Source organism: Lissotriton vulgaris, chromosome 5 (assembly GCF_964263255.1).
Source record: "Lissotriton vulgaris chromosome 5, aLisVul1.2, whole genome shotgun sequence".
NCBI lineage: Eukaryota > Metazoa > Chordata > Amphibia > Caudata > Salamandridae > Lissotriton > Lissotriton vulgaris.
The window spans coordinates 102,787,901-102,809,206 of record NC_141693.1 but is presented as its reverse complement, the minus strand read 5'-3'; the positions used below and the strand labels follow the sequence as shown (position 1 = coordinate 102,809,206).

General features: G+C 47.2%; 1 protein-coding gene across 1 annotated transcript in view; it reads right to left on the bottom strand.

Moving 5' to 3' along the window:
* TRAF1 (TNF receptor associated factor 1) overlaps nucleotides 1-21,306 on the bottom strand; it is a 239,901-nt gene that overhangs the window by 75,210 nt on the left and 143,385 nt on the right. The window contains exons 6-7 of the mRNA XM_086920989.1: nucleotides 11,263-11,334; nucleotides 8,034-8,102 (exon numbers count right to left, since the gene is read on the bottom strand). Coding sequence (XP_086777115.1) covers nucleotides 8,034-8,102; nucleotides 11,263-11,334 — 141 coding nt within the window. The remainder of the gene's footprint in view (nucleotides 1-8,033; nucleotides 8,103-11,262; nucleotides 11,335-21,306) is intronic.

The window sequence follows — 21,306 nt, the reverse complement described above, 5'->3', positions numbered from 1 at the left end:
AGGTTGCAATGGTCAAATTGTGGTCTGACCGGCAAACTTATAATACGGCGGTCGGACCACTGCCCCCTGTGAGTCTGGTGGTCTATGACCACCAGACACGTAATAAGGCCCCAGAGCACAATCAGCAAGGCACTCCTCTCAGGGCCTATCCATCACTCTGAACACCTCACCTAGAAACACAAAGAACTAATTGTGGAATTATTCAATTCATCTCAGCTACTGGTAAATTCTCTGTGCAGCATTCCAATCTGTTGCTTTCCCCTTCTGTACACTACAGACATTTGCCATATGCAAATGAATCTTGGTATTGCCCCAGTAGGAACAGTCAAGCCTGAACCGATTACCCTTTAAACTTACAACAGAAGCAACCAAAGAGAATCAGGTAAATAGTGGTTTAAGTCAGAAATGGCCACCTGGTCTTTAAAAGATTTGAAACTTCTAAGCAGGTATAAATTTAGTGATCCCTGCACATGACCTCATCTGTAGTAATTCAGTCACACTAACTTTAGGCCAAGGATTAGACATTTGCATATGGTAATTTGATTTATGCTACAGCCAGTAAGAGAAGTGCTAAGTTGTTGGGTTAAAACAATGGCAGCAAATGGTAGCTGTCAACTTCATGGATGTAGGAAAAAATATTACTCATGTGTTATCATTTGGTGACCTGATTAAAGTATGTCGTGGTCATTTATTTAAGTCAGCATCATTGAAGTTGAGACCAGGGCAATTTAAATGTATGTTTTAAAAGTGAATCTGATGTAATACCTGTTTGCGTCATTAAATGTATATGGTCATGAATACTCCATTAATAGACCTCATGCAATCAAGGCCTGCTTTGTACTGTATTGTGTTTTTACACTGCTTAATTGATTCGTTTTTCCTCCTTTTCACTTTGTATTCTGTGCCCTGTGCCCTTTTTTGCCTTCTGTTCCTCGCCTTTCGTGCCGCCGTTTTCCCACTGCTGCGTCCCCTGCGCCCCAACCCCCCGCTCGCACATTCATCCGCTCCCTCCTCTAAGCTGCTCCTCCCTCCCACCTCCCCTTCTTATGGAGGCCACTGCCGAAGCCCGTCTGGGCCCGTCCGCACCAGGACGGCGCCCAGCGCCAAATCTTCTGGCCCCACGAATGCCACGACGCCTGTCTCAGCTACGACCCAGCACCCTCCATGCTGGACGATGACGCACCTGCTGCCTGGCCACCCCGAAGCGCACCCAAGGACCCTGCTGGAACTGCAGCTTCACCAGCATCCGGCCCGCCAACCCACCAACCAGGAAGGAAGCCAACTACCTCAGATGCATTCTTCTCAACACCCACTCCGCCAGCAAACACGCCATTGAACTCTGGGACCTATTCGACTCAACCACCCCAGGCGTGGCCTTCCTGACGGAGACCTTGCTGAACCCTTCCTCGGCACCCAACAAGGCCATAGCCATCCCGGAAGGGTACAAGATCACCCGCAGGGACCGCACCAACAGACTAGGAGGAGGAATCGCCATTGTCCACAGGAAAACTCTAACAGCCTGATTCATCATTCTCCCGTTTTGCGAGCCCCTAATAGCGATTCATAGCGAATCGCTATTAAGGACTCGCAAAACGGGATTCATGTAGAAATTGCATAAAGAAATGCGATTCCTACATATTCCTTATTTGCGATTAGCAAATTGCGAATCGCAAATACGGAATAACTCGCCATTCATTCCTATGGGCCAAAAGGCCCATAGGAATGAATGGGGAGTATTCCTTATTTGCGATTAGCAATTTGCTAATCGCAAATAAGATAGCGATTTGAAGGGTGCCAGGGGTGTCCAAAGGACACCCTGTAGCACCCCTCAAATGAAATTTTACACAGGTGTTGCACACACACATGTCCAAAGGACATGTGTGTGTGTAACATGCAACTCAGAAAAATGCATTTAAATGCATTTTTCTGAGTTTTCACAATTTACCACGAGGTCTGACCTTGCGCTAAATTGCGGCCAGAAATTGCGAATTCGCAAAACAAAAATTGGATGATGAATTGCATTTAAGGAATCTCAAATAGAGATTCCTTAAATGTAATTCCTCGCAAAATTGCGAGATCGCAATTAGCGATTTTTGCATTTGGGATGCTGAATCCCAAATGCAAAAATAGCACTCGCAAAGGGCCAGATTCTCAGAATCTGGCCCTTTGCGAGCGCAATTTTGTTTGATGAATCGGGCGGTTACAGTCTAGACAAATACAGTTGACACACTTAGCACGGCCGAACATCTGCACTTTCAGATCCATACCGACCCCAACACCACCCTCAGAGTTACCCTTGTGTACAGATCCCCCGGTCCCCGGGCACAGTTCAACGACTCCATCACAGATGCTGTCAGCACGCACACCCTGGCCTCCACAGACTACACCCTCCCTGGGAACCTGAACCTCCACCTCGAGAACAACAACGACACCAACTCCACCATCCTGATCGACAACCTAGCCAACCCCAGACTCAGACAACTCGTCACAACACCCACTCACTCCGCAGGCCACATGCTTGACCCCATCTTCTCCATGAGCCCCATGTCTCCTTCAACCACACCACTGAAGTCCACCGGACCGATCATCGCTGCATTCACTTCACCTTCCGGAACCCCACCACGCACTTCTGCACCCAACAGATGCCTCACCGCTGCTGGAGCAACGTCACCAAAGACCAGCTAACAACCACCCTCGCCCAGACCCCACCCGCCGACCCCACCGACCCTGACACCCCCACCCGCAACCTCAGACAGTGGATCGACGCCTGCGCCAACACCCTCGCCCCGCTCAAGAAACCCTCCAGCAGCCACACCAGCAAGAAAGCCAGATGGTTCACTGAAGACCTCCAGGCCTCCAAGCAAACCTGCCGAAAGCTAGAGAAGAACTGGCTCCATGAGCGAACACTGGACAGCTACGCAGCCCACAAGAACGCCACCTCATCAGATCTGCCAAAAGAGCCTCCTTCAAAGACCACCTAGACAACAACGCACACAACAGCAAAGAGCTCTTCAACATCGTGAAGGAACTCTCGAACCCGAGCTCCAACACCAACGACACCCCACCTTTGCAAGACCTGTGCAACTCGCTGGCCATCTTCTTCCATCGAAAGATCGCAGACATCCACGACAGCTTCAACGCTACGACCACCCCGACAACCACTGAGACCTCCGCCCCACAACCACCACCTGCACCAACCGCCTGCTCTCCTGGGCCAACATTAATAACGACGACACCATCAAGATCATGAACACCATCCACTCCGGATCCCCTTCAGACTCATGCCCACACCACATCTTCAACAAAGCCAGCACCGCCATCGCACCCCATCTCCGGAAAACCATCAACATTTCCTTTGAGATGATCAATGCCTTACTCAAGAAACCCAAGGCAGACCCCAAGGACCTCAAGAACTTCCCGACAATCTCCCTGCTCCCGTTATCGGCGAAGGTAATTGAGAAGACAGTCAACAAACAACTGACCCGCTACCTCGAGGAGAACAGCATCCTGGACCCATCCCAGTCCATGTTCCGCAGCAACCACAGCACCGAAACGGCCCTCATCGCCGCCACCGATGACATCAGGACTCTGCTAGACAATGGGGAAACCATGGCCCTCATCCTCCTAGACCTGTCAGCCGCCTTCGACACAGTCTGCCACCGCACACTACACTCACGCCTCCACGACACCGGGATCTAAGAGAAGGCCCTGGACTGGACCATCTCCTTCCTATCCGGCAGAACACAGAGCTTTGGCCTCCCTCCCTTCCGCTCCAAAGCCACAGAGATCATCTGCGGGTACCGGATGCTCATCCCTCAGCCCAACGTTGTTTAACATCTATATGGCACCGCTCGCCCACGTCGCCCGATTGCACGACCTCAACATCATCTCTTACGCCGATGACACCCAGCTGATCCTCTCCCTCACCAAGGACTCCCACACCGCCAAAACCAACATCAACAAAGGAATGAAGGCCGTCACCGAATGGATGAGGAACAGCCAACTAAAGCTGAACTCGGACAAGACGGATGTACTCATCCTCGGATCCACCCCTTCGGCCTGGGACGACTCCTGGTGGCCGACCGCACTGGGAACAGCTCCAACACCTACTGACCATGCACGCAACCTAGGGGTCATCCTTGACTCCACCCTCTCCATGACTAAGCAGGTCAACGCCGTCTCTTCCTCCTGCCTTCAACACCCTCCGCATGCTCCGCACGATCTACAAGTGGATCCCCACCGAAACGAGAAGAACGGTCACCCAGGCCCTCGTCAGCAGCAGGTTGGACTATGGAAATGCCCTTTACGCAGGAGCCTCTGCCAAACTCCTGAAAAGGCTTCACCGCAACGCCTCTGCACGCCTGATCCTTGACATCCCTCGCCGCAGCCACATCACATCTCACCAGAGAGACCTGCACTGGCTCCCCATCAACAAGCGGATAACCTTCTCCCCCACACACACAAGGCACACCACAACACCGGACAAGCGTAACTCAACAGACGACTCGGCCTCTCCACCCCCACCTACCAGCTCCGCTCCGCCGACCTACCCTGGCCAAAGTCCCCCGCATCCGAAGAGCAACCGCCGACACCAGATCGTTCTCCCACCTCGCCTCCAAGACCTGGAACACCCTCCCCACCCACCTACAGCAGACCGAAGACCTGCTGACCTTCAGAAGACTCCTCAAGACCTGGCTTTTCGAGCAGTAGCAGCATTCCCACCCCACAGTGCCTTGAGACCCTCACGGGTAAGTAGTGTGCTTTACAAATGCTATGATTGATTGATTGATTGACGGTAAGCATTATGATTATTCATTTCACGTTGGAGAATAAATTTAAATTATATTCAGCACCTGAAGGCCATAAATCTTGATTTCTAAAACTGATTTGATTAATATGAGCCTGTCACTAATTTTATTTTAAGGTTTTGTCACTACAGGGCCAGAGGACCTTTTGCAGAAATGTTTAAGTAGACACAATTTGAGGGTATCAGGTAGGAAAGCCCTGCACTACTAAAAGTGGGGGCGGTCTTTCAAACACTTGTATCCTGCATTGTAAAATGTTATACAATGTAATTTACAAATTAGGACGCAACCCCCTAATTGTCCACATTAACAAACTAATATGTAACAAAAATTTACTTTATGGTCTTTGTCTTTTATCCTTATCTCTTGAGTACGTAACTTCAGTTACCAGTTCTTAATAAGTAAAACATTAGGGGCCAGATGTAGGGGGCCGAAAATAGCCATTTACCGATCGGTAACGGCCGAATTCGGCCGTTACCGACCGGTAAATGGCCATTGACATGTAGGGGCCCTTAAATGTTGCATTTTCGGTAATTTTACCGAATCGGTAATTTTACCGAAAATGCAAGATTGAAATGTGGGTAGCCAATTTTCCATTGGCACATGGCTTTCAGAATCGGTATTTTACCATGGAATACAAATCCATGGTAAAATACCGATTCCTGTGTACATACACATCTGTGCATGTACACATGTGCCATGTGACAGACAGACGTGCCCTTAGGGCATGTCTGTGTGCCACATTGCACACATGCCCGTTTTGGGGGTGCTAGAGGTTGTCAAAGTGACACCCCCTGCACCCTTGACAAATTCGGTATTTACTGATTCGGTAAATACGGAATCGGTATTTGAATTGAATCCTATGGGCTTCAAGGCCCATAGGATTCAATAGCAAATACTGATTCGGTATTTACCGAATCGGTAAATACCGAATTTTTAAGGAATCAGTAAAAAATCCAGATGTTGGTACCTACATCCCATTTACCGATTTTGAAATACCGAATCGGTAAAATTCGGTAATATTCGGTATTTCAAAATCGGTAAATGTGATTTACCTACATCTGGCTCTAAGTGCCACGGCTCTTGTCAGGAGGCCACTGCAGCTTCCACCACACATTGTCCCTGCTATGCAGCAATTGATTGTTACATGACAGCTACTAACCATCAAACTCCTACAAGTGTGACAAATCTGACTATTTCAGGCCCCAAAGCTATGAGAATGGCTTTGGTGGAAGGTAATAGTAATTTTTAATTTGTATTAAACTAATAATTAACTGTTGTTATGGTCATCTCTAAATTTGCCAGACAGTGCCATCTTGTGGCAGACTGTCACAGGCGCTGGTGTTGACAATTTAGTGCCATCCCGAGCATCAGAAACCACCGGCTCAAATTGAACACTGTCAGGTACAAACCATATATAACAAGATCATCGTCCAACACAAGTTTCATAGATAATCTCCTTCGCAAGGCTTAAATCTTAAACAATTCTTTTTCTGAAGTAACAGGGACATCTAGGACAATCCTCTAGGATTGCACCTTGGTGCTGCTGACTAAATATAACGGAACAACGAGAACAGTTTGTTCTATTCCACCCTTGCGCTGCTGACTCATAAGCCACCTCCAGAGAAAGTTTGCAGGATTCACACTTGTGCTGCTGACCCATTAAGGACAACTACTAATGGCTTGTGCAATTGCACCCTTGTGCTGCTGATTCAACGGGAACCTCCAGTAATTTATTGTACATCTGAATCAGCAAGCTTATGATATGTGTGACATTGACCCTAAACCATACACTTTATGGGTAGCCAAATTCATGTTGACTATGAACCACAGATGAAAGGGTAACCTATTCTGCACATGGTGTTCAATCTGTATATAACAGTTCAGAGAAAACCAAGTTCCTCTGCCCTGTTCGATAACTAATGCCCTACAGCAGACAGTCTTTACCTGTATCAAACCCCTGACAGTCATTGAACCTAAATTGTGAAATTAAGTAGATATAAGTAGAAGAGTGGGTACTGTTAACACTGTTTACTGTATGAAAAGAGTTTACTCTATACCACACTATTTGCAGTCAGTGAAACTCTCATGAGAAATACACCACAGAGCATTAAAAAGTATCCACTAAGAACAGTGTACACTCTATGCAAAACCTGTCCAAAGAGCGACTATTCACTCAAAATAACCAAGGTCTGAAGGTGCTAAAGATTATACTACATGCAGCCTTCATACTATGGTGAAAAATTACAGATAGCTCATCTTCTGAAGCAAAACAAGCACAAGTACCTAGGTTTGTACCTGGTGCGCACAGTCTTCTATGTTAAGTAGAAATTGTCACACAGACAACTCTGTCTAATAACTCAAGGCTACTTACAATACTTAGGGCCCCATTACGATGGTGGGCGGACTTTGTCCGTCCGCCACCAACACGGAAAACGGGACCGACCGCCAGAGGTGCAGTGGTCCCGCAAGGCCAATTAGGATGCGCCTGCCACACTGGCAGGCACATTCTTGCCATTAACATTGCGGCGGGTGGTGCTGTACAAGGCCCCCGCCGCAATGTTAAGGAAGCATGTTGTGCATTGCAATGCACAACGTGACAGGCACCGCGCAGTGCCTGACACCTTGTGTATGGCAATGAAGGGGGGTGCCATAGGTACCCCCCAGTGCAGCCATCCACCCACCCCCCCCGGGGGCCTCCAATGTCATTCACTGCATGCCTTTCCATGGCGGAATCTCTGCCATGGAAAGGCATGCACACGGCCCGGGCACCGCCACCATATTGTGTGCTTTTTCCGCCCGGACAGCAATCCGGTCTGCAGGAAAGCAGCGGACGGACTTTCGATCCGCTGCGGTACCCACCGTCATGCTAATGTGGCAGTGGGTAAATGGGCTTTTGATGGCGGGCGGATCGCCACCGCCTGGCCGTCCAATTACTTAATAGAAAATAAGGTTTACATATATACATCAAACGCCGTTCTTAACTGCTTCCCTTTGCTTACATATATATATATATCTTTCCTTTCCCCAAAGAATCACTATAAACCATTGGCATAGCCAAGAGGTCCCATAGGCGAGACCTATTGACTTTACCAGTGCTTGTTTACTTAAGTAGGGCAACAAGGAAGGTTGCCATTGCAAGTCTTATGCACCATTTTGGTTGTGGTTTTATTGTAGTTTATTATCTTGAGCCCCCCACCCCGTCCCATGAGACTGAACCGTACTCACTCGAAAGGAGCAGCCAATTTCCGAGAAGCGACAGCCCTCCCTGCTCCTTGGCATCGCAAGCGTTTGATTCTGTAATTGAATGGAAAAAAACAAGACACATTGAGACATCTGATTTCCTCAGAACCTTAGCGTCTCATAAATCAGCCCTCTCCGTGATCTGCCAGACCCAAACATAAGTTTACTGTATTTCACAAGCAGTTTCCTAAGCAATCACTACAAATCATTCTGGCGCGCTAAACACGTGGGAGGTATTACGCAGAGTGCTAAAAAGAGGTCAGTTGTGCATGTGCTCTATTTTGTTACAAGGAGCGGGGCTCATTCTTGACATTCATTACACAGACAAATAGCTTAATTTATGACTGGAAAAAAACTTTCAAATTGAGAAAACTTAGGGTTGCTCTCATAAACAGATTAAGGGCCTGATTAGGAGTTTGGCGGTGTGGGATTTGGGGCGGCAGCCCTCCCGATTGCACATTTTCTCGTCGTATGGAGGGTTGTCTCCTTTGGCGTTTTCACTGCAGTGCGTATTAAAAAGGCACCACAATGGAAACATCAAAGCTCGTTCCTGCACGCCATGGACTGTGCAGTCCATGCCATGCAGAAAAGGAGCGGTACAAAAGGGGGTGGTGATGGACGGAGCATCTGAACCAATCAAACACTCACACCCAGTCAACAGATCTAGGTTTAATCCATCACCGTTCTATAGCCCACTCTGCCACCCCCGTTCAGACATGGCCATATGCAAATCAGTCTGACCCTGTGCCTCATGGGAACAGTCCAGCCCGAACTGCCAAGCCCTGTCTTCCCTGGATCGGACTCAAGCTTCCGAGGACCAGTTTCTGGCATTCCAGCCGTCTTCAGCCCGGCTTGCTTGAATCCAGAGGCAAAGTGAGCAAGGGACTCACGTCTGAGCATACCCTGCCACCCTTATGGCGAACAAAGCGGTACAAAAGGGGGTGGTGATGTAGAAAAGGAGGGCACCTCATGTGCCCCCCAGCATGCATCCTTAGGCCATGAGGGAACAGGGGAGCCCTTAGTTTCCTCGCCGCTACAGGTTTCAAGGCGGGCTCACCACAATGAAATCTGTGGAAACTCATAATATGGTTGGTGCTGCTGCACCACCAGCCTATTGCAGCACTCAGACCACCGCCAGGTAAGCATGAGCGAATTTTGCGGATCTCGCGTTCGCGAATTTTGCGGATTTGCGGATTCGCAATCCGCAAAATCCGCGAATTCCCGCGAATTTGCGGATTTTTTTTTTTTTTGTGTTCGCCCGTGTTTCTGCCAGTTCGCGAGGGTTTTGTACACTTTCGCAAATTGCGAACTTACCTGTCGGGTCGCAAGTTTCGCGAACTTGTTGTTTCTACGTGTCCAGCCTGTTTGGGACACTCTTCTTCATCACTGCCACTCTCTGTCACCACTGCCACTCTCTGACTACTCATGCCACCCTCTGGCCCACCCATGCCACCCTCTGTTTCATCACCACACCCTCTGGTTGTCCAGTGTACATTATTTTCGGCAAAGCAAAGCACACCTTCCCTGCCTCAAGTGACCTGAATTAATTTGGGGCTGATTCATGTGTCACAGAATATTTTTTTAGCTGGCACCTGCTTCCTTAGTGCGCCCTGATTAGTGATCTTTTGCACTTGCTAAGTGCTTTCATTGTTGCAAAATTAGTTACAACACCTGCCCTGCCCCAACTGACAATAATGAATTAGGGGCTGATTAATGGATTTTAACTTCCAGCCTGGCTCCTGCTTGTCTCCCTTAGCTGTAATTCAGGACCTTTGTGGCATATGTGTAACTATTCTGAGGTTCAGAGCAGGGTCACATACTAGTTTCAACTGGCAACTGAACTCTGGAGGGGCCCCTCAGGAAGCACTCCAGGAAATGGCTACTAATGATGAGCCTGAACTTTTGAACCTGGTAAGTAGTTACTTTCAGTTTTGCTAAGATCGTATTTCTGCAATTTTGCACTTATTCGCGGGGCGCGAACTCACGCGAACAGTGCGAGCAGTGCGAGCAAAATCCGCTGCTCGCGGATTTGCGGATTTTGCGGGAAATTCGCAAATCTCGCGGATTGCGGATTTCCCGAAAATCCGCAAAATCCGCGAGCGGAACGGATTTTCCGCCCACGCCTACCGCCAGGGATCATGGATCCCTGCCCGTTCCGGTAGTCCTATATATCATACTTCACAAATTACACCAATCACGCCAATATTTTGACATTAACTGTAATTTGTGAAGTATGATATATGTTGATTGATGCATTGAACCAACAGTCTTTTGTTTTGTGTATTGAAACTTACATACAAATGCATCTCTGATACTTGGTTGATTTTACTGTCACAATTCCCTTTACCACACTATCCTCACCTAATCACCTCCCCCTCCCCTTGGGGCACTGTACAACCGATTATAATATGTAATCAATTGATACTATATTTAATATACCTATCCACATTGTGAATAAAAACAATGCGGGTTCATTCATTGTTTCTTTGAACTCTTTTCAAATTGTATGTTCATTGTTATACTTACGCTGGGACCCCTCCCTCTCAGTACTGATCTAAATCTTGGCAGACGGGTTTCTCTGTCACAACTCTTCCGCCGTAATATAAATCTCATTATATCCAATGGGATTTCTATTTTGGCAGAGAGGATATCGATCAACGTTGTGACGGAGTTACCCATCTGCCAAGATCTAAAACAGGCCAGAAGTATAGTCTGGCAAAAATGTTTTGTCCTAAATGTTGTTTACAAAAATATCCCCTCACTGGAGTTAATAAATAAAATCCACACCCTTTGGGCAGCTCTGCCTTTTCTGCATGGTAAACCCAGATTACCCGCCTTTTTCTGAGTGCTACTTTTGCTGTCGTTAGCAGTCTGTGCACTTTCCCTCTACGACACTGTGGTTCCTGATTTCACAGAAAAATGATTTCATGGAATAGCATTACTGAGAAACCACTTCATCTAAACTGTTTAATGGAAATTTTCAGAATTAATGGCATTTACCTTGGCAAATTTCGGAGTTGTATTCATTTTACTGCCAACATTTAACGTTCATCCGAGACAAGTTGTACATGAAACTGGATTCTTTTATTCCAAACTGTGTCCTGGACAGCAAAAGCTTGTATACAAGCCAGGGGCTCAAAATAAACTCAAACCATCTTGAATAAAATAAATCTTGCTTTAACAATTAAACGCTCCTATACTTTCTCAACTTTACCTTCTCCTTGGACGAGACATCTGCTTTCAGATGCTTTCGTTCCTTGAAACAGCTGCTTTCACACACGTGCTTCTGTAAGGGAGATAAGAGCACAGGTTAATGGTTGTCATACAAACGTATCAATGCAACTCATGGTTGTTTAGAGACACTCTGGGACTTATTTGGATCTCAGCGGATGGAATACTCTGTCACAAACGTGACAGATATCCCATCTACCATGTTATGGCCTCTATCAGGGCCGGACTGGGAACCAAAACAGGCCCGGGAAAGTGCTCGGCCAGCCTCCTGGGGGAGCAGCCGAGCTGTTTGCCAGGGCCCGTTTCGGCAATTTCGTTACAGCGGCTGATATTGCACATATCCTGCAAAAACATACCTGTAACAAAAACGGTCCAGAGGGGCCCAAAACCGCCCCCCAACCCTGACAACCCACCTGGGAAATGCCCGGTGCCTGCTACGGCCAGTCTGGCCCTTGTCTCCATAGGATATAATGGGATCGTAATACGGTGGATGGGATATCAGTAACATTTGTGAGAGAGTATTCCCCTCCGCTGAGATCTAAATCAGATCTAAATGATTATGCTCTCAAGCTTTTAAGATGTACACAGAAAAAACCCAAGCAAAGGTAGGTGCTTGCATAATGAAATTAAAAAGGAAATACCAGCATTTGTGTAAAGCGCACCGCTACCTCTAGAGAGGTGTCCCGGCGCTGGGGGACGTTGGAAAGATTAAGCAAGCTATTGTCCAGAGACACATGGTGCTGGGCTAACCTGCCGCCAGCGATCGAACAGTGAACCCTGTGGTATGGAGTCAGGCACTCTGGCCCCTGCGCCACACCTCTAATGGGAGGTAGGACACCACAGAGTCATTCCCACAGAGTCATCATCACTTGTTGGGGCCAAATAACAAGTGAACGGGGAGCACTCAAATGGCAAACTGCTATTTTGCCTGAAGCACCATGATTGCTTGTTCTATTCTTGGAAGCCTGGATATTTCCAGTCTTTACAACAAGCATGTGGACTCCATGCATTCTGTCGCACACGTGAGAGTTTCAAAGTCGAAGAAGGTTTTTTACTTGCTTAAAAGTCAAAGAAGGTTTTGACTAGCAAGCAATTTTGTGAAAAATGACAAGAACAAATGCGGTGTTTATTACACCCTGATTTTTGGGCGAAATTAGGAAGTATCAAAATTCAAATATACCATATGTTTGATCAAAGCCCAGTCTAAAGAACTGACCACCCCCTCCATCCTCCCTTCAGAATGAAAATTACAGATTTCAATTCCGAAAAAAATTGGTGTCCATCATTTACTTTACATTCCCTTCTTTTGTCACTGTTCCCAAATTTTTACTGTCCCGACACACATCTGACTCATGGTGGCAAAGTTTTACTTATTCTTTTCATTATTTTCTTCCCTGCTAGATATATTAATCTCCGATGATATGTAATAAAGTAACGCATGCCAAGTGGGCAAGGAGCTGGCTTGGTTAAAGGCCCAGTTTAATATGCATAAGAAAGAGCATCCTGAGTATTTCGAGGAAGCCAACCGCAAGACAGTGGTGTGGCATGAAAATGTCAGAGCATGGGAAAGGCCATGCCACGCGAGTACCCACTGAGCACATCTGGAAGCCATGCAGTGTATACCATGTGTGGAACAGAGCTTTATAAAGAATATCATTACAAAGCTGGGAAAAGTTTAAAAAAAAGAAACATCTACTGAGATCAGTGACTCATTTACTATTTTCCAAAACACACACCATTCCCTGAAAAGAAAACTGCAGGATCAATATATGTACAATTTTTTTTAAATGCACTAGTTATGGTAACCTTCACAACCATAACTACTGCCAATACCCTGCTGAAGAACAAACCATGACAAACAGCGATATCGATGACATCCCTGGTCACATCAGATAGGGTGTGACCAGTAACATCATCTGCAAATCCCTGTTGGCATGTTACATGTATAACCCGTCGTATAACTGTGAGGTTGCCGTACTTTTGATTGATAGAAGGCGTCCACGTGGCAACTGCATCTAGAGAACAATGGCTTCAACATCATTAATAAAATAGTTAATTCATTGCATTGATATTGTATTGCAATCTATTGTAGCACTTATATAGTGGTGCACACACCCCACTGGTTAGTGGTCACTGTTTCGCAGTGCATTGTTGAAAAGGGTGATTGTTATAGAGCTATGTGGCAGACAGTAGCAGCCATCATGGATCTGGGGTGGTGAGGCGGGGAGGTTGAGTGGCGGAAGGAGGTAGGATTGTAAAACAAAGAAAAATTCACTTACATCCTCAACGCTCTGTCCCACGTCGTCTTTCCTCTGCCAAACAGGAAGCAGCCATTATTTTAGGTGAGCCTAAACCAATCAAAACGCTGCAATGCAGCGCTGTAATTTTCTCAGCACCATGGTTCAGCACTCAGACGGGGACTGGGGGCCTGAGCATGTTCTCCATGCAGGCTGTAATACGTTGACACCTCCGGCTATTAGTGCATGTTATAAATCTAAATTTAATTTCATTTCATGGAGAACATGCAAAGTGCGCATGACTGGACGGCCCGAGAGGGCCAGTAAAAAGCATCATGCGCACTTTAGCGTGCCCACCACTCCTCCCCTGCTCTGTCAGCAGAGCAGCCCCGCCCGCATGCTGCCGCAGCAGGGAAGAATAAAATGATAATAACACTGCGTTATTATCATTTTCTTTTCCCTTTTGTTTACTGCTGCACAGCAGCAGTGGGGCTACGCTCCTCTGCCTTAGCGGAGGAGCCGCCACTGGTGGCAGGTGTTGGATTGGATGCATGAGGCCAGGAGATGTTCCCTGAACATGGTGCAGCAAAGCTCTCCGCAACAGTATGATGGGCCATTTCATGATGGGCTTTGTTGGTGCAACGTAGGGCTGAGCCCCTGTTTTATGTGCCCACAGTGTGTAAAGTGAGTTCACTTAACCTGATATTTCTCTAGATTGGAAGTTCATTTTTAGCATGGCCCTACATGCCTCCATTCAACCAGGCATCGATGACCGGAGCAGGGCCGGACCTAGTCCGGAGCCCTGCGGAGCAGAATTTCAAAGCCCAGGGCCGCTCCCGTGCCTCTGTCTCCTTCCCCAGCTCTCTGAGGTTGATTACAGCAGGCAGGAGGCTTCAAGAGAGAGAGAGAAACAGAGGGAGAGGAGGAAAGGTAGGGAGAAAGCGATCAGAGAGGGAGGAGGGAGAAATAAGAAGAGGGAGTGGTTGGATGGAGAGAGAGAGACAGCACCAGGAGATGAAGGGAGTGGGGCTGGCTTGAGCATTTTTGCCAGAGCTGATTTTGGTTCCCCGGGCAGCCCATGATTTTCAGACACTGCAGCTCAGAAACAGTGAGTATGGTTTGCCTCTTTCTGTTTGTGATCTGTGCCATCTGGCGCATAAGGATGGCGCTCGGCTCACCCGCTGCACCAGCAAAACCGATGGTGATGCGGCCCCAGGGCTGAACAGTGTGAGTCACACAAGTTTATACTTACCCTCTTTAGGGGGATCTTAACCTCTTCAGTGCCCAGGACGGCCGGAGGCCGTCCGACGTCACGGTGGGCATGTGTTGAGGAAGGCCAGGGGCTGTCCGAATCCTGCCCACTTATTGATTCTTATTCAGCACAGCGGGAGAATTCGCACAGCGCCGAAGGGATTAACGTAACGGAGAACCCACCACTGATGTGGATCAGCGGGTCCACTTGGTTGTGGACTCGATAGCATACGATTTGTGGTCCACTCAGGACAGCATTTTTAGTACCTATGATGTAGTGTATATCAGGTAATGGCATTGCAGGACATTTCAACATCTGAAGGACCCTCAAGTCATGGTCAGTGGCATTGACACCTTGCTCCTCTACATAACCATTTAGCTTTCCGCAAAACTCTTAAAACTTACCTCTTCACCAGTGGCTAATCTTCCCCCGGCCTTGGTTACTACTGGAAAGACCTGGCACACCTGTATTTCTCCTTCAAATAGCAAAAGCGCGGAGATACCCCTTCGGGAGTCTATTCAGGCGCTATAGAAGCACATAAAATAAATAAATAAATAAAGCAGCTGTCGGAACGTGTTCGGGGCAGGGTTCCTGCAGGCCTTCATCTCTACATCACCTGCCTGAAGACATCTTATTTCTTTACCTCCTTACCTATCATGTTTTAGGTAAGCAGTAGTGTATTCGAGGAGTAGTGTTGCATAGCTCACCATTACTCACCTTTAAATGTTTTTAGGTTTTAACAACCTTTCAACTGAAATGGCTTCCTGTGAACTGTGTATGTATTTTCTCCTTTTTTTAGTGGCTACGTGTAGTTATGCGGCAAAATCTGGTTGGGCGTATGTATGGAAAATATGATACAATTTAAAGACCTGCACTAAGCTCGCCTGTGTTTTCTCTGCACACTCTTTCACTACTTCTGAAGAAGCTTGACTTCCACCAGACTGTCCCTCTCTGCCTTGCTCCTCTCCTCACTCCCTGTCCAGTTCTAGGAACAGGTGGTGGTGCCCAGTATCCAAGCAGTGGACCTGCTATGAAGCTACGCTGCAGCATCCTGGTACCCATACTGATGAACTGCGGTGCTGGCTCCTCCCATACAACTGAAGAAGAATGCACTGGGTGAGTCATCCATCGGTCTGAAAAGTAACATTCCCCACCCTAGCATATGTTATGTTATGTTATGTTATGTTATGTTAAAGTTGATTTGTAAAGCGCTCGTACACCAGATTGGTTTCATGGCGCTACTGGGAAAAGGTGAAGGTGGTGTGAAGTTTTCGAAAGTTACTAGTAAGCCTGACGGAAAAGCCATGTTTTTGGGACTTTGCGGCATGTCATGAGGTCAGTACAGGACCGGATCTCAAGCGGCATGGAGTTTCAGTAACTTGGAGCCAGTGTAGAGAATCTGGATCCTCCAAAATGTTTGTTTGAAGGAGGGTGTTGTCAAAAGATGAAGGTGGGCGGATCTTAAGTTACGAGTTGGGTTGTATCTGTTGATCATGCTGTTAATGAATTTAGGGCTTTTGTCATTCAGGGATTTGAAGATGATGCATCCAACTTTAAAGGCGCATCTCTGTGGTATAGGGAGCCAGTGGAGTTTTTCCAGATGGGGGGTGATATGTTGGCGTTTGTTTTCCTGTAGAATCAGTCTGGCTGCCTCTATACAAGTTGGAGGCGGTCAGTGAGGTAAGCTGGGATGCCAAAGTAGAGGGAATTGGCGTAGTCAATGTGCGAGATCACCATCGCCAGGGCTGCCAGAAGTTTAGCTTCTTGAGTGAGGTACCTGCTGATTTTCTTTATTTTCCTTAGTTGGAAGAAGCAGGTGGAAATGGCAGAACCATGGGCCTGCTGCAGCTTGAGTGACAGTCCACTCAGCTGCAGCAGTACTGCGCAAGTGAATGTTTTGAGCAGAAACTTGCCGGAGCATGCGCAGATAGTTTCCCTGCTGAAGTCCCCCATAGAGAGAGGACCAGGGGTCGGGCCGCAGCCCCCGGGGTTCTAAAGGGCGACTGAGCGAGCAGTCATGGTGCCCCCCTAGCCAAACCTGGCGCTGCATGCAGGGCCAGGATTGGCTGGTCCAGTGGTCCACGTGCAGGCCAATCACTGTGTGACTTCGCCCCATCCGCTACCGTAACATACATTTATTTTATTTTACAGGCTTGTATAGCGCTGGCCTCGACTCCCATAGGAGTATCTCCGCGCTTTTGACTTCTGCCACATTGAGTTCACGAGAACGTTAGCTGTCTAGAAACTGAATAAGAGTGTTTTTAACATTTTCCTAAAAGGAAGGTGGTCCGTACATAGCCTAAGGGTGTTAGGGAGACTGTTCCAGAGGGACGGGCCAGCTATTGAGAGGGCTTTGCTACCCTGTCTTGTCTTCTTGGCTCTAGGTACATGTAGAAGGCCTTGTTCGCTCGACCGAAGTGAGCGGGAGGGTTTATAGGGGACAAATTTGGTTGCCAGATATGCAGGTCCCATACCATTAAGACTTTTATGTATGGTACAGCATACCTTAAATTTGGCCCTCTGTCTAACAGGTAGCCAGTGGAGTTTTGTCAGTAAGGGCTTTGAAGGTGAGCGGGGAGGCGCATTCAAGACCAGACGGGCAGCCGTGTTCTGGACCACCTGCAGTCTTGTCATGACTCCCTCATTGGAAGATAGCAACAAACCGTTACAATAGTCCAAACGACTCATGACTAAAGCTTGTACCAGCGTCCTTCTACTGGCGTCTGGTAGGAGGGGGAAGATTTTGCGTAGCATGCCAATTATGTGGAAGCAGGATCCCACCACCTGGTTGGCATGTTGCTTGAGGGTAAGTTCCTGGTCTAGTCGGACCCCCAGATTCTTAACAGTTGGTTTAGGCTCCGGTACTGGGCCAAGGTCTTGTGGCCACCAGTCCGGAGTCCAAAGTCGTTTTACCTCACCAAACAACATGACTTCCGTCTTTCCAACATTGCATTGTAAAAAGTTGGAAGACATCCAGTGTGCCACTGCTTTCATCCACAGGGAGAAGGAATTCTTAACCTCTGGAGTCAGGGTTTTAAAAGGAAAGAGGAGTTGAGTATCATCCGCATAGGATACACGAACAAATCCATATGCTCTCAAGATGTTAGCCAGGGGTGCCACATATATGTTGAAAAGAGTTGGGCTCAGACATGAGCCCTGTGGCACCCCCTTTGAGATCTCAACTTCCTCTGACCGAAAACTGCCCATGGCTACTTGCTGGGTCCGATTGGTGAGAAAACTTCTCAACCATGCAAGGGCTTCATGTTTCAGGCCGATGTTCTCTAGCCTGGCCATGAGGATGGGTGAGATACGGTGTCAAACGCCGCAGACAGATCTAGTAGTACCAGGATAATGGAGAAGCCCCTATCCTGGTACATATGCAGATCGTCTGCGACTGACATTAGAGCGGTCTCCGTACTATGTTTGGGCCTGAAGCCGGATTGTGAAAGGTCCAACACTCCTGCAGATTCAATATATCTCTACAGATGTTTGTTTACGTGTTTTTCAGTAATTTTACCCAGAAAGGGGAGTAAGGATATTGGTCTGAGATTACCAAGCTCGTTCCAGGTGATGGTGGTATTTTTCCTGAGCGGTTTGACCAATGCCTTTTTCCATCCACATGGGACTTGCCCCGTGCTTAGCAAGAGGTTTATTAGTCTCTGGATGGTGGGTCCCAGATCTCTAGCTAGAGTGGGCATAACACGTGCAGGGATAATATCTGTGGGGGAGCCACTCTTTATTTGGGACGTGAGTGCCAATATTTCCTCAGTCTGAATAGGGGGAAATGCAGAGAGGGAGTTCTCAAGAGAAAGAGGTCTATCGGAATTTATGGTGGGTTCATTGTCGCTTCTACATGTAGAATTGGAGAGTAGAATTTTATCGTATATGGCGTCGCTTTTTTGAGTAAAGAAGTAGGAGATGTCGTCACATAATTGTTGTGAGGCCACTTCTGGACTTTCACAGGCTATGGGTTTAGTGAAGGTCAGTAGAATCTGATATAGTGTCTTGGAGTTGTTACCGGCCGCCAATAGCTGTGAAGCTATATGATTTTTCCGTGCTGAGCGAATGTCTTTGTGGTATGCTCTCAAAGACTTTTTGTATAATTGTTTGTCGCTATCTAGACGTGAGGCCCTCCATTTCTTTTCTAGCTTGCGTGTGGCTTGTTTGGATAGTCTTAGATTTTCCGAAAACCAGATCTCTTGTTTAGGAGCGGGTTTGGGTTTGAAAGTTTTTAACGGAATGATCTCATCTATTGTATTAAGCAGCGTCTCTTCATATTCATGTAGGGCTTTATCAATATTCTCGCTCCCAATCGACTTGGGCGTTACACACGCTTTACAAAAATTTTCTTGGGTTAATCTGTGCCAGGGTCTTCTTTTACTGGGTAAGACGGGATGTTTTTGGCCATGTAAGGTAGGAGGGGGGGTCAAAAATTCTAAAACATAGTGATCTGTCCATTCTACTTGGTAAGGGAGGGAGCATTTAATTTGTAGAGAATTCGTAAAAATTAGGTCTAACGTGTGTCCTGCCTTATGGGTGGGCCCGTTGTTGACCTGCCTTAAACCCAATGAGTTAAGGTCAGTGATAAAAGTCTTCATCTCAGAATTATTTTCTAGCTCTCTGTGAATGTTAAAATCACCTAGTAGGAGAAAATCTGAGTTGTCGTATATATGAGGTGCCAATGCTTCCATCAGTACTACAGATATGTTAGAGCATGGGCCAGGGGGGCGGTATATTAAGGCTCCCTTTCTGCTTGTTTTAGTAGAAAATTGGAGATTAAAAATCATAAGTTCTAATTCAGGGGTGCATATTTCGTCCAGTATTTTAACATTGATTTCCTCCTTATGTACTATCGCTATCCCTCCTCCGATTTTCAAGGGGTGATCCACCCTGGCGATCTTGTAGCCTATTGGAATTGCCAGTGTTATGACGGGAATTAGGTGGGGTTTAAGCCAAGTTTCCGTTAAGAAGCATAGGTCCGGTTCCTTACTAGAGATCAGATCCCATACTTCGACGGCATGCTTTGACAATGACCTGATGTTACAAAGCAGGTTTTTATTGTTAAGGACGTTTTTACTAGTATTCTTATTGGTGGCAATGGTAGATTCATCAGGTAGAGTACTTATTTCCGGTGGGTAGTTTTGAGGGCAAAGTTTGGGGGTATATGTCAAACCCGTGAGGGTTTCAAATTGAGTTTTACAATGGCGACAGGTAAATGGACCCTCTATATTTTCCTCCATCCTGTTGGGGCACTCCCTTGATGAGTGGTAAAATATGTTCAGTAGTACCTGTGATGTGTACCTTAGTCGGGGGACTGGAAGAATCGCCATAACTACCGGCCCCCGGCCACGTCCTGTCGCGGACGGGCGCAGACGGGCAGATCTTTGGCTGGTCTTCGGCGCTGGCTACGGCGCCCCCACTGCGCGCTACCGCTGCATGCTAGGGCCGACGAGGGCTATATAGCCTTGTCAAGTGGAGAGCTGGAGCGCTAACCGCCCGCCTCCCTGGGCGTGTCCTGCTCTTGTCTGCCCCGCCCTCCGCTCAACGGTATAGGTTACCGAGTCGGACCGGGGCGGGCAGACTTGAGTAATGAGCAAGACGCGGTAGCAAGACCGCCGAGGATACCTTCTGAGCCCCTCTAAGCCCTGTCAGGCGCTGGTACCTCAGTAAGTTCCCCACATATGTTTGTAAATTCTTATATCAATTTAAAACATTCTATCAGGGTAGGTGCAGGGTATTTTAAAATTCGACAATCAATTTTAAAACAATCAATTTTAAAAGTAGCGAGTGCGGGGTAAATACAGTGACAATTCAATTCTTAGTCAATGACAGTCACTCTGCAGCAGCAGCAGCAGCGTTACCGCTTTAACAATGAGGTAGGCGCCAAGCGGGGTCGGGAGATGCTGCCACCGCCGTCCCTTACATTAAGTACATATGGCACACTGTGTGTGTGTGGGATTCGCTTCTGCCTCCCAAGCAGCATCAGACGCTGCCCTCTTCATTAACTATCAGCTCATTACAAAATGAGCTCGCATGGGAGAAAGCGGGGATTCCCATTTTGGTGTGAAGTTGTAGACATTTATACATGACTTTGGGCTTAATATGTATGTTCCGATTTTGGTGTGAAGTTGTAAAAAGGTATACATGACTTTGGTGTGAATATGTACCATCAAAACTGCAGGGCCACACCAAAGGGGAGAGGATGTGGTCTGACGGTTAGCGCGGCCTACTTTGGTGCTGTGAAACCAGGTTTGAGCGTCTTATCGAGCCATAAAAATGTATACATGACTTTGGTGTTAAATAAATAGATGTTTTAAAAAACAAATAAAAATGATGTTCCGACTAAGGTGTGAAATTGGTGTCGAATAAATACATGTTTTAAAAACAATTAATATTAATCATGTATCATTGGTGCTGGAGTACAAGGTTCGAGACTGGTATTGAACACTGACAAGCTGTGTGCAAGTTATATGGTCATAAAAATACATGAATGATGGATGGATGCAGGGTGGGTGCATTAATGATTGTTGGGTGGATG